The sequence below is a fragment of the Macaca thibetana genome, chromosome 4 (assembly GCF_024542745.1).
Source record: "Macaca thibetana thibetana isolate TM-01 chromosome 4, ASM2454274v1, whole genome shotgun sequence".
Classification (NCBI taxonomy): domain Eukaryota; kingdom Metazoa; phylum Chordata; class Mammalia; order Primates; family Cercopithecidae; genus Macaca; species Macaca thibetana.
Window position 1 is genome coordinate 110,088,842 of NC_065581.1, and position 12,586 is coordinate 110,101,427.

A 12,586-nucleotide genomic window follows, 5' to 3' on the forward strand; every position below is an offset into this window, starting at 1 on the left:
ACAACATTTTGGTTGGACAGAAACTTATATCCAGAACAGAATGATCTCTCTCTCGTTTAAACCCATCACACAGTTCATCTTATGGGAAAGCCTTATCCATTGATTTACGAAGGTTCACTTGATTAGATTTGGTGGAACCTCTGCATCAGACTTGGAATACAGCATCCAGGATATGACTAATATCTGAAGGCAGATATTAAAACAATCTCCTATATAGAGAATGAGAGAGAGAGAGAGTGTGAGAAAGAATTTTGCCCACGCCCCACCTTTGCCAATCACGCTCTTAGGCGTTACGCATTCCTAACCCTTAAGGAGGCAGCACATACTCTGACTCACTGTTTTTCATTCCTTGTCTTTCCCCATCTCTCACCCAGGCCCTTGGGTGCCTGGTGTGCTTCAGCTCACTTTTGAAGATTGAAATTTTCTTGAGCTCAATTAATCACAAGATACTCTTAATGTTACTATATAACATAAAATTAATGGAAAAGGGAGTGGTAGGTTTTTTGTTTGTTTCTTTATACCCTTTCATCAGCTAATGCACATATAACCTTTTTTATGTGTGTTTCTGTCTAAAGACGCTTTATATGATACATAGCTGATTCACTAACGTTGAACTCATGGTCAGCAGCACTATAAATCATGCCTGAACAAAGCTTCTCTAACACAAGTACTTTGGGTGCACAAAACAGCAGGACCTTTTGCTTGGGGCTCCCTGTGCAGTGAGAAGATGACTTTCCCCTCTCCTTCCTGCATTTCTGCTCAAACATGTTATGCTCACCTGGTGGCTTCTGTGGGGTGGGAGTGGGAGGAATGAAACATTGTGGGGTTGCACCTTTTCCCATTTAACCACTTGCCTGTACTCTCGAAGCATGTGAATAAAGGCTTGACTGTAACTTTCTGTTTCGCTTATTGTCCTAATCATAAACACCACACCTGGCAGTTCAGTGCGCACTCGCTCTTTCTCCCTTTGACAGAACCTATTTGAGCTTATATAGAATCCAAAGGGCTGTGGTATTCGGAATGGCGACCATGATTGTTCAGTTTTGTGTATGATTACTCTTTTCCTCGAGACTGTATCGCTGGGAAAAACATGCGCTTAATAGTGACTGAAGTTGCCATAGGACATTTCAGTACCAGAAAGGGTTTAAGATTTTTTTAGTCCGATTCGCACATTTTTACAGATACGGAGAGTGGGGCACACAGTGCTTTGAAGTCAAGCCACAACTGACATGTGGGGTCCTGAGCCAGAGCAAGGTTTCTTCCTTGCTGTTCTTCCTTTCTAAATTTATATCTGAGAAGTGGATGGGAAAGAAAAAAAGTTACCTGAGACAAGAAAGGATGGATAAAGAAAGGAGTTGCTTGGCAAGCTCAGTATATGATGCTTCTTGTATATGACATTTCTTGCATTTGATGCTTCAGCTCACTTTTGAAGACTGAAATTTTCTTGAGCTCAATTAATCACAAGATACTCTTAATGTTACTATATAACATAAAATTAATGGAAAAGGGAGTGGTAGGTTTTTTTGTTTGTTTGTTTCTTTAAACCCTCAGATAGTTCGCCAGAAGGCACAGGAAGCTTTATTTCCTTTACATGGCGCAGACAATTCTGCTCCTATCACCCTGAGCTCAAGAAGAAGTAAACGGAGCACTGGACATGACTGGTGCCCACTCTCTCTCCATTCAGCCAAACTTACCCAAAAAAGCCTTTCCTAAATCCCAAGGCAGGAACACAAATGGAAGGAAAAGCTTAGCTTCTGAACTCTCTTGGTAGTTCTGACTGGGGCTGCCTATTAGAATTTTTCTTATGAGTTTTTGATAGTTAAGAAAAATCCTTTATTGATAGGTCTCTAAGGGCTCTATTGATTAACCACATTTTACTGTGCTAACATATAGTCACCAATTATAAAAGAACAGGAAGGATATTCAGCAGAGTGTGAGATATGACCTTGTGTGAAGGTGAACCATTTTGAAAAGTGGTTGCTTGGCAAGGAGTGGGAAACCTGAAGAGTAAACCAGGGAAGAGGAAAACAAGGCATGTGCTTGAGACGGTCACAACGTGGGCAGGGCCTTCTGACATGCCTTGTAGTTGGCACCTCAGAATTGTACAACTGAGGAGAGAGGGGAGCAAGGGCAGTATTTGTCCACAGGCTTCCATTTCCTGGTCAAAAGAACTTCCCTGAACTTCCAAATAGTGCCTTTGTGAGTGCCAGGCTGATTCCTACAGAGGCCAATTACTCCAATAGAAAAGCCCTAGGGCGGAAAGTAAGGGATTTTGATGCAGCCAAGATGAAGTGTTACTCAGTTATGTTTGGGCAAAACTGACTGTCATATCAGCGGCTGAGGTGGAAGGCAAGGTGAAGGACATGACATGGCCACGAGAAGGCTATGAAACAACGCGAAAGCCATTGCTTTCAAATTTTGCCTGGTGGAGTGCTAGAAATTCTGTGGTGGTCCCTTGGGGACAGCACTGGTGGGTGGTATGGGGATGCAAGGTGAGCAGCGCTCTTGGCCCCAACATGTGGTTACATCTGGACAGTTGTTCTGTGATCTGTTTTATATATTGGGTCCCAAGTTCTTGAAATGAGTGTCTATGTCTAAAAACAAGTTTGGAGACTGCTGTCACAGACAATTATTTCAGTTAGGTAAACATTAAACTTAGTGAGGATTAAAGACATGAAATTCTTGTATTTTAAAATGACATGCACCATTTAGTCTTGGTACTTACCCCAGTACTTTTTTTTTTATTTTAATTTTTTTGTTTGAGTCAGAGTCCCACTGTGTCGCCCAGGCTGGAGTGCAGTGGTGCGATCTCGGCTCACTGCAGCCTCTGCCTCCGGGTACAAGCAATTCTTGTGCCTCAGCCTCCAGAGTAGTTGGGATTACAGGCATGTGCCATCAGGTCCAACTAATTTTTGTGTTTTTAGTAGACACAGCATTTCACCATGTTGCCCAGGCTGGTCTCAAACTCCTGACCTCAGGTGATCCACCTGCCTCCACCTCTCAAAGTACTGGCATTTATAAGAGCCACAGTGCCTGACCACCACGAGTACATTTTAAAATCTCATATGGTTGTATGTTATTTATCAAAATGAGCTTATTTTTTCTTGCTGCTGAGCTTAAAATATCTGTTTCAACCACTGCTTTAAACAGAATCCTAGGAGAAATAATATTTCAACTTTTATATGTAAGGGATCCTATTAGATGTTCAAAATCTCAAAATAAATATTGCCAGCATTTATTATTCGAATGCATACAGACACCAATTAATTACTTTTATTTTCTTCTTAGCAGTAGAGAAATTGTGCTCTATTTAAATTTATTAACCAGTATTTTTTTTTGCAGCAGTAGCTGAGTTTTTTATACCTAAATATTAATTAAAATAATTAGATTAGAAAAATGCTTGCAAATAAATTTTTATGAATAATTTTTAACACATGTTTTAAAAATAAGATCAGTTAAAAGTACTCAGAAGAGTTAATGGCCACAATGTTTGTTTGTTTTCTTTTATGTTTGTTGGTTTTATTTGACATCTATTTTCTAGCACTGGCCTACTGGAACTATAACAACTTGGGGTAACTGGGAAATATGTATTTAAGCTTAAACATATGATATGATACCAATTATAAAAAGTTACAAAAACATACAAAAACATTTACTATGTATTTGTGTTTCCATATATTTACTATATATATGTGTTTCCATATGTAGTAAATGTTTAAAAACATGCATGTGAATACTCACCACTAAATTTATGGTAGTGGTAGTCTCAGTGAAAGGAGGGTAATGCGAGCACAGAAGAGACTTCAACTGTTTCAGTCTATCTGTCTCTCTGTCTATCTATCTATCTATCTATCTATCTATCTATCTATCTATCTATCCATCCATCCTTTAACAGAAGAATTGTTCTGTAATTCTATATTTTTTTTATCTTTGGAGATGTTTCAAGAAATATCAGATAGGTCATCCTTTCAAGAAAGAAAACAGAGAGAGAAGAATGTAGGAAACTCATTGATTGGTAATGCCATGCAAATGACAAAAGACACAGCTTACAACCAAGGAAAGTAAAAGCAATTTAGTGTGTTTAGGAGACACAGAAGAAGAGTTGTTCTCCTCTGAATTAGTATCTATAGGGAAAATAGCACTTAAAATTCAAATTGTAATAGGTACCAGGAGCTCCCCCTTACTAAGTGAAAGGCATGCAATTAAGTTAGTATTTTTTAATGTAAGCCATTAAATTGAGAACTGAATTTTACTTAGTGTTTTCCACTTAAAATCTATCCTCTAATTAGGACATTTTATGGGTTTTAAAAAAGGGAATTTTATTAGTATTTGAGCTTTCTAAATAAACTATTATCTTTTTATTTTATGAAAATTACTAATGATCATATTTAGTGACATATGCTTTCAAATTGATTCAAATATATATGTATGTGTGTGTGAATTTATATATATACACACATATATATATATATATATCCTTATATTAGATAAAACATTATTGTTCACTAATTTCTACCTACCTAAATCTGGATTAAGTTTAAAAGTTTATACTTCTGTTCCAATCAAGTATAACTGATCATCTTTAAATTTAAACCTGAATCAAATATTTGGTATATAGAACAAGTATAAGCTCACAGGACTTCTCTAAAATCAGAAATACATCTTAGGAAGGAGAAATGACAATAACATCTTGCACGTATTTAAATGCTCTTCTCTGATAATTAGTTATATTGGGAATTTATCTAACCACATTAAGAAATAGTCTTACAAATGAGGGTACTATTACTTGGCACTCTTCATTGGAAATTTACTGTAAGGATGGTTTACACAGCCCACAGAGATCTCAAAGTTTCTAGCCCTCCACTTTTCAACAGTGTCTGTACATACCACGTTCATAGCTATATGAACAAACCTTGGAAAAAGAATCTGCCAACATAAACACATCTGGGATTATATTAGTTTTTGCAGTTACGGGTAATCCTATAGTTTGGTTCAGTTATTAAATATTTTTAAAAAGTGAAACATCTCTGGTTGCTGTTACTCTTCGTTTTGATTTTTTTTCTTTACAGTTCTTGACAATGAAACACTATCATCCCATTTTAAGTGGTTGCTACTTTTTGTAATATTTTCATCATATTTTCTAAAATCTTTGTGGTAATTTTCATAAAGTTATTCTGCAAGCATTAGTTTTCTTTAAAACCAAAAAAAGCTTTCAGGTGATGGTTACTGATAACATTTTTATGACTTAACATTTGGATGTAAAACCTTTAGAACATATTACAGTTTCTTCTTTCCTCCCTTGTATTCCTTAGAGCAGCCCTATTTAAGAATCTCATTTAAGTTATACTACTTAATAATGTTGTTGATGAAGGGATGATGATGATGGTGGTACAAACAGAGCCAAAGAGTTAATCACAGCATCTGCGTTAGCAGTTATTTTTGTTGTTGTTGTTGCCATAGTCATCTGAGCCTCATGATTCACTCAATGGACTAAAACATCTTAATAAATATTACCTTAATATAATCAGAAAACTGCAGCTACTTGATCATTCAATAGTATTTGTTGAATTTGAAATAGAGAAGGAAGTGAGCACTTCTCCTCAATGTTTAATAGATGCAACATTATATCCAGCCTATTAGCAAGGACAATACATCCCTGAACTGATCATTTTGTAGTTTAAACACTGCAGCCTGGAGACAGTCAGTTAAATATTCTCGGCTAAATAGATATACTTGGTTCAATCCCCAGATGCCTTCCCTGTCACTTCATCTGTCACTAACTTGCCCATTTTTCTGTTTCACAGTCACATTCCAAGAGGGTTACCTAACCCTGCAATTAAAACCCACCCTGCCACAGGTGGGTGTTTGGGATGACCTTTCAAATAGTACTGCATTTTGTAAGAACTTTCAGTACCAAGGATAAAGCATAATATCATGTTCTCAGTAAGATGCACTGTCACCATGTTTCTCCAAGTCAACAAGAGGCCAGAGGTAATGCCTTTAAAACCAACTCACCCAACCAACAACATCTACACTGGAATAATAAGACAAATCTGCTTATTTCACAGCCAGTTGCCACTCTATTGGCCCTCTCTGTATTGCAAAGCATAAACTGAAGTGTAGAAAAATGAGGAAGGAAAATACCAAGAAGCAATAAAAAGGAATAAAATATTATGTTTCAGATGGCAGGATTCCTAGATGCTTTGGTAATTTTTGTTTCATGCTTTTTTTCCTTCAGGATTTCACACAGAATTTGGGGATAATTTGTTATTCCCAAGTTATTATTGCTGTATCAACCCACTCTGTCAACCTAATAGTCAAATTAACTCAAATCATGATTTGCCAGCACAATAAACATAAAATTATGTTAGCTAGGAGAGATTCAGTGGCACTGAATTAATGAAATATCTGTTTTTGGAGAAAATCATTTACATTTTCTGTGCCTCAGTTTATTTACTTAGCATAGATAATCTCTAGAGTCCCTTCTAGCTTGATTAGTGTATGATTTTATGAATTTCTTTTAGAAAAAATGAGAAACATATTTTCTCTTCACAAAGTAGGCCTTTAATTATAACTTTTATTGTCATAACTGCAGAATGAAACTTGGCTTTTAATCTTTAATGTGAATCATTGTATTGAATTACTTAAAGTAAATGTTTTTAAAAATAAATTATTCCATTGATCTTCTTACATTTTTCCTTCTGTTGTTAGCCTTCCTCTCAGTAGATGGTGCTCTTTTCTTACAGACGATACTTATCTTATTCCTCATCAAAAGATCAGGGAAATTAGCTTTACTCTTTGAAAATCATTAATTAAAGAAATCAGACAGATGAGTAGAAAGAATTGCTTATAAGCAATTTGCAGCACCTTGGTAATGAAACGATACTGGAGAGAGCAATTGTTAAATGATTTAAGAGCTCCACTGAAACCTGCAATACTTGCTAAATAGGTGAAACAAATATTGTAACTAAATATGAAAATGCCTTGTTACCTACATACACATACCCCTGGTTAAAAAAGAAAAAACCCTCGATTTAGGAGCTATTTTAAAGTCTTAAAATATTTATATTATTTAACAAAAACAGATATATGGCATTTCACATTCACATATAGTATTTGAATATATATTTGAATATACACATCAACAGCAACACAATCAATACCAATCTCAATCAATATTGAGAGCTTCCACACTCTGCCAAATATACCTGGAACATCTGGGTAAACAGAAAGTGGACCACAACTCTTTTGAATTAATTTTACTTGATAAGAACACTTTGTTTAGAGCACCCATCAAAACTTCCTGTGTAAGCATTTCTGCAGTCTCTACTGTGGAATTATGATGCTTTTGGTCACTCCTAATTAGCTCCAACTTGTGGAGGCATTGAAATACAGCCATGTCCTGCAGTTTTCCTGAACCAACCTACTCATTCCAGATGCAGTTTGTGACTTAGGCGATCTGAAGCTACCAATGGCAAACTGGTCTAGGCAACACAGCTGTCATGTTTGTTATAACAGGAGGAAAACTACCATGGAGAGACGCTAGGGAAACTTCCTCTACCTAGTGTTGCCTCAGGATGAAAGGAAGATATGGGTAAGGGCTGCTATGGTAGGGGAGAAGAAAGGGTGGGGTTGTAGTACAGGGAAGTACTAAACCAGTAGGAGTAGGAAAGTTGCCAAGGTCCATCTCAAAACAACTGAGAAGACTTCTCCCCCCCCCCCCCCCCCACACACCACAGCCCCAACCAAATTTGAGAAAGCTAACTAGAATTTCTCACCCTTTATTCACAACTTACTCTTTCCATAGCTCCTGCAGAGGGACTGAGTGTAGGACTCTGCCAAGAGCCCTCTTTGCTCAGTATAAGGAAGAGCTCTAAGTCTACCCTATAACTTCCCCCCCACCCCTAGACCTTTGTAGCTTTAACCAAAGCAACTTCTCTGCTCCTGAAATTTTGGATTACTTCTTTATCAATTGAAAAATTAGAAAAGTAGATTTTCTCACAGAAATAGCAATCACTGTCCGTGGTAGCCTCCAGAGTTTCCCCAGTTTACCTCCCCTCTTTCATCCTCCCGCCCAACAGTGAGCCTTGGGAGTTAGGTGTCTCTTTGGACTCCCTTGAGCCGCTGAACCCTCCGCTCGGAGCCCTGGTGCTTTCCTTACCTGACAATCACATACATGACCAGGAAGTTTCCGAAGAGCCCCACCACGCACACGATGGAGTAGAGGGCCATGATGGTGATGGCCGTGATCATGGAGGGACTGCCGGTCGGAGGGCACAGGCTGTCTCTCCCGCCCAGGTCGGTGCGGTTCGGACCGCATGGGTCGGACAGGTTGCCATCTAAGTGGGACAAGTTGACCCAGGAACCGGGGCTGGGTGCTGGGGAGCAACTTGAGTGCGCCAAGGCATCAGTGCAATTGCTGGCGTTCGTGGGGACAGCACTGCTGTCCATGGTACTGACGGCCGGCCGGGCACCGCGGTGCGAGGTAGCCAGGAGCACCGGGACTTTTCGGTTCCAAGCGCCTCAGTGGCTTCCTTTCGCCGCTGCCACAGCTCCTGCTATTTCTTACAGAAACCAGTTCTGGCTGACACAGAGAGGAGCGTCAGGCGGAGGGGACCGAGCTGAGCATCTGACATTCTCCTCTGCCTGTAGCCCCCTCCCACCTTAGTAGTTCACAGCGGCTCATCCCCAGCCACGCACCGCTGCGGGAGGGGAGGGAGGGCCATGCGGGATTCGGAGGCTGGAAGGGAGGGAGGAGAGAAAAGGGGTGGATTTTGCGCAAAGCGATCCAAGGAGTCGGTCTCTTCACTGGGCACTCTTCTGTGCAAACACATCTAAGGGAGGGAGATGGAGAGAAGGGTTGGGGAGAGAGATAGAGTTAGTTTTTGGCAGCAGTGAAAAATAAGAAAGGGGGCTAACATCACTCCATTTTCCAGCGCCTTTTTCTCCTTAAAATCTGGCAGGGAATACACTGGCTTGACGAAACCCTAACAACCCTAAAACCCCAATGCTCCTCCATCCCTATTGCCAATTTTGATCATTTGGGAATAGGGGACACACAATCTTGTTTTGCAGTCCTTGTTGCCTCAGTTGCCAACATCTAAGAAAATGTAATAATATTTCTCCAATTTTCTTCCCTACAAACCTGTTGGGAACAACAGCGATCCTCTATTTTCTGAAAAAGAAATAAGAAAGAAATAAACTTTTGTGTAGAAAACCTGTTCCTCATTTTCCCCGATTTCTCTTAGGGTGAATCTCTGTTTACCTCTGATTTTGTCTCAGTGAGGAAGAGGCATAAGAAGTGGTTACAGAAATCAGAAGGTTGTGGCATCCAGTAAAGTCAACTAAAGATAATGTTGATCTTTCACATCTTAAATCTCATAGACCTATTAGGAATGATTTGTCCTTGTTATCTGAAGACTTCCTCGATAGACATATGCTTCTGAGAAGAAGGTTGTTAAAACCAAACAAAATTTGATTGCCTGTTTTCTAGTGTAAAAATTCTAGGAAAAGTCACATAACGTATGGAATTAGAGTGGCCTACAACAAGGTCCTTGAGAAACATGGATACGTTTTTGAATTTTATACCTTACTTCTAAATCCACGAGTGCTTCTATTTTAGAAATAAATTTGTAGTTACAAAGAGTAAGTTCTTGGCCTTTTTTCCCCTAAAGTTAACACCAATTCTGAAGTGATTCTCATTTCTGTGCATGTATATTTTTGTGCATGTATATATCTTTTAACCATAAACATTGAAAATACATGTCCCCAGTTGGTCTTGAAAAATTAACTGCACTCTCAGGGAGCAGGGAGGGTAGATCTTGAAAGGAACATTTAATTCCAATATTATTTTTAGGTATTTATCTTAGAAGCAGATAACTCATAGGTAAACTCTATTAATCATAGGCTATTTGCCAATGTTCAGTATTATTTTTGTCCTTGTTATCTGAAGACTTCCTCGATAGACATATGCTTCTGAGAAGAAGGTTGTTAAAACCAAACAAAAAACATTACATTAAAGGGTATAATTTATACAATAAAATGTTACAGAGATTTCCTAGAGACTAACAAAAATACTTTAAAAACATATTCTTCCATGAACTAATGTAACAATTCTCTTATACTGAGCTGAAATCTGTCTGCATGCACTCAGTTCCTTTGTGGTTAGTTCATGTGGAAGACAAGACACAGTGTAATAATTCCTGATCTTGGAGTCAAATCATTTTATAAATCAGCTTTATAACTATGTAGCTCTATGAGTTTGGACATGTTATTTTACCTTACAGATGACAGTCTTCTCATTAGTTTAAAAGAGGGGGGGTGGGCTAGTAATATTCACCTCACATGTCTGTTAGCAGGATTAAATGAGTATACATTGCAATAGTAATTGCTTAATAAGTGATAGTTCATTACCATTATATGTCATATATTTGAAATCAACTGAGTAGTCTCTTTTGCAAGTTAAACATTGGCATCATTCAGTTGTTTCTTATAAGATGTAGTTCTGAGTTCTTTCGGTGGCCTTGCTGTTTGTCTATTCTCATTATAGCTTGTCTATCTGCTCTTAAACTACAGTTCTAGTGTTAAAAATAATGACCTAAGTTTGCCCTGACCAAAAAACAACAACAAAAAAGAAAACAAAAAAGAAACTGAGCCAGATTATAAACTTCATCTTTCTACCAGTACAATGAAAGTCCCAATCTTTTTTTATTTTTTTATTTTTATTTTTTGGTCACATTGTTCTCTTGACTCTCCTTAGGTTTACCAATGACAAAATTCCCAAAAAACAATCCAAGTCAGTTCCACAAATACTAAAGATCTGCTTTGGACCAGATGATGTAATAGGAGCTGGAGTTTAAAAAGATGGATACAATTGTTTTTGATTATGGAAGCTTTCTTCTCATGCCTGGTGAATCATGTGTTTCATCTCCTATAAATATATAGTTGCTTTGGAGGGAGCTCAGTGCAACACTATAGTTTTTTACTTTTAAGTTACATCTTGTTAGATCCAGTTCATGATTGTTACCCACCAAGATCTTTTGGAATGGTGATTCTGTCATCTTTTGCATGCATTTTTTAATATACTTTATTTACTCTCTTAGCTTTGTACTCTGTAATAAGGTTCCTAAGAGAGGCCTACTCACTAACACAGTACTTAATACATAGTGGACTCCCTCCCTCACTCTCTGTGTTTCTTTCTGTATTAAATATATATGAATATGCATGTGCATCATATTTGAATTCAATTGAAAAAATGATTAGCATATATTTTGTGCCATTATCTATTTAATAAAATAATCTGGGTGATTTTTTAATGGTACAGTTTGAAAATAAAACATCGTTATGGGAAAACCTTAATGAAGATATTTTGTCCTTTTTGACTCAATATAGTCTGTTAATGAACCAGGACTTAAATGTATATACTTATGGACTAGCCATATGCCTTTTCTTCTAGAATTATAGGTGAAGAGCAACCCCATTCCCATTGCCCTTTTCTAGAAACAGTTGTTTTTTTTTCTGTTTTATAGAAAAATGCAATTGCTCTCTAGAGAAGGACTTGAACTTTGTACTTCATATTCTCAGCTGAGATTGATTTTCTCTTTTCCTATTGGTCTTTATCATCTTTCACTGAGGATAGTTATTATCCTTCTATTTTGAATATAGAATCTTCTGGTTATCATTGCATGTCCTTCCTTATGTTGTATTAACATTTATATCTTGGTATCTTCCACCTATTTAATATACAATTCAGGGAACTGCAGAACAAATTTAATTTTCTTTCAAATATATTGACGGCCTTGAGAAACCTAGATAAAAAATGTTTCAGAAATAATAAATTAATACCACTTAATATGTAGTACAAAAGCACCTCAATTTCAAGCTTTTGTTATTTCAGAGTTTCCCTCTGGTATATTCCCCCTTTCCTCCATAATTGTTCATTTCCTACTCAATTGGTCTGAAGTCTATTGTGAAAATTCAAGTCTCTCATAAAAGCAGATGGACTGCAAATAAATGAGTCAATTTATTACAAACATAATTATTTTATACAGTATTGATCCCAAACACAAAATCTTTTATTTCATTGAGTCTTAATATGTAATTTGTACAATAGAAATATCTTTTTGTTGATGCTTCTTGCTTAGCCCAGGCTTTCTATTTGAAGGAAGACTAATTTATTATCTATCAATTTAGATTTAACATTGCTATCAAATCCATATCATGCAACATTTTTCACAAAAATTATTTGTTTCAAAGCAACATATTTATTCATAGCATGGATGAATCCCAGCAAAGTGCTAAAAGTCACTTCCCTTTTTTGAATTTCAACATCTTTTGGCTTAGTTATTCATAGGATTGCCATCACCCTACACTTATTTTAATAGCTTAGTCCTGATTCTGTTGAGAGTGGCTGTTAATGGAACACATGATTAATGGCTATTAATGAGGAACACAGGCATAAATACTATGCAGGAAACAATTACAGTGGTTTGAAGCTCAGAAAAATGGGGCATCCAAGGTTTCATTGGAGGAGCATTTTATATATTTGTTTATAGATCTTTTCTGTGTTATCTAACATTTAAATGTG

At 37.2% G+C, this 12,586-nt stretch overlaps 1 protein-coding gene across 8 annotated transcripts in view; it reads right to left on the bottom strand.

Moving 5' to 3' along the window:
* The window catches only part of OPRM1 (opioid receptor mu 1), a 121,640-nt gene that overhangs the window by 79,586 nt on the left and 29,468 nt on the right, over positions 1-12,586 (bottom strand). For 3 of the 8 annotated variants that reach the window (XR_007724860.1, XM_050786797.1, XM_050786794.1), the window contains exon 1: positions 8,162-8,584. The exons of 1 other annotated variant lie outside the window; for it this stretch is intronic. Coding sequence is in view for 6 of the 7 variants with exons in the window: in XM_050786797.1 (XP_050642754.1) it covers positions 8,162-8,451 (290 nt within the window). In the remaining variant the exon portion in view is untranslated. Of the gene's footprint in view, positions 1-1,171; positions 1,292-8,161; positions 8,756-12,586 lie in introns of those variants that run through there. 4 more of the 8 variants (XM_050786795.1, XM_050786798.1, XM_050786800.1 and 1 more) reach the window with 3 other exon arrangements.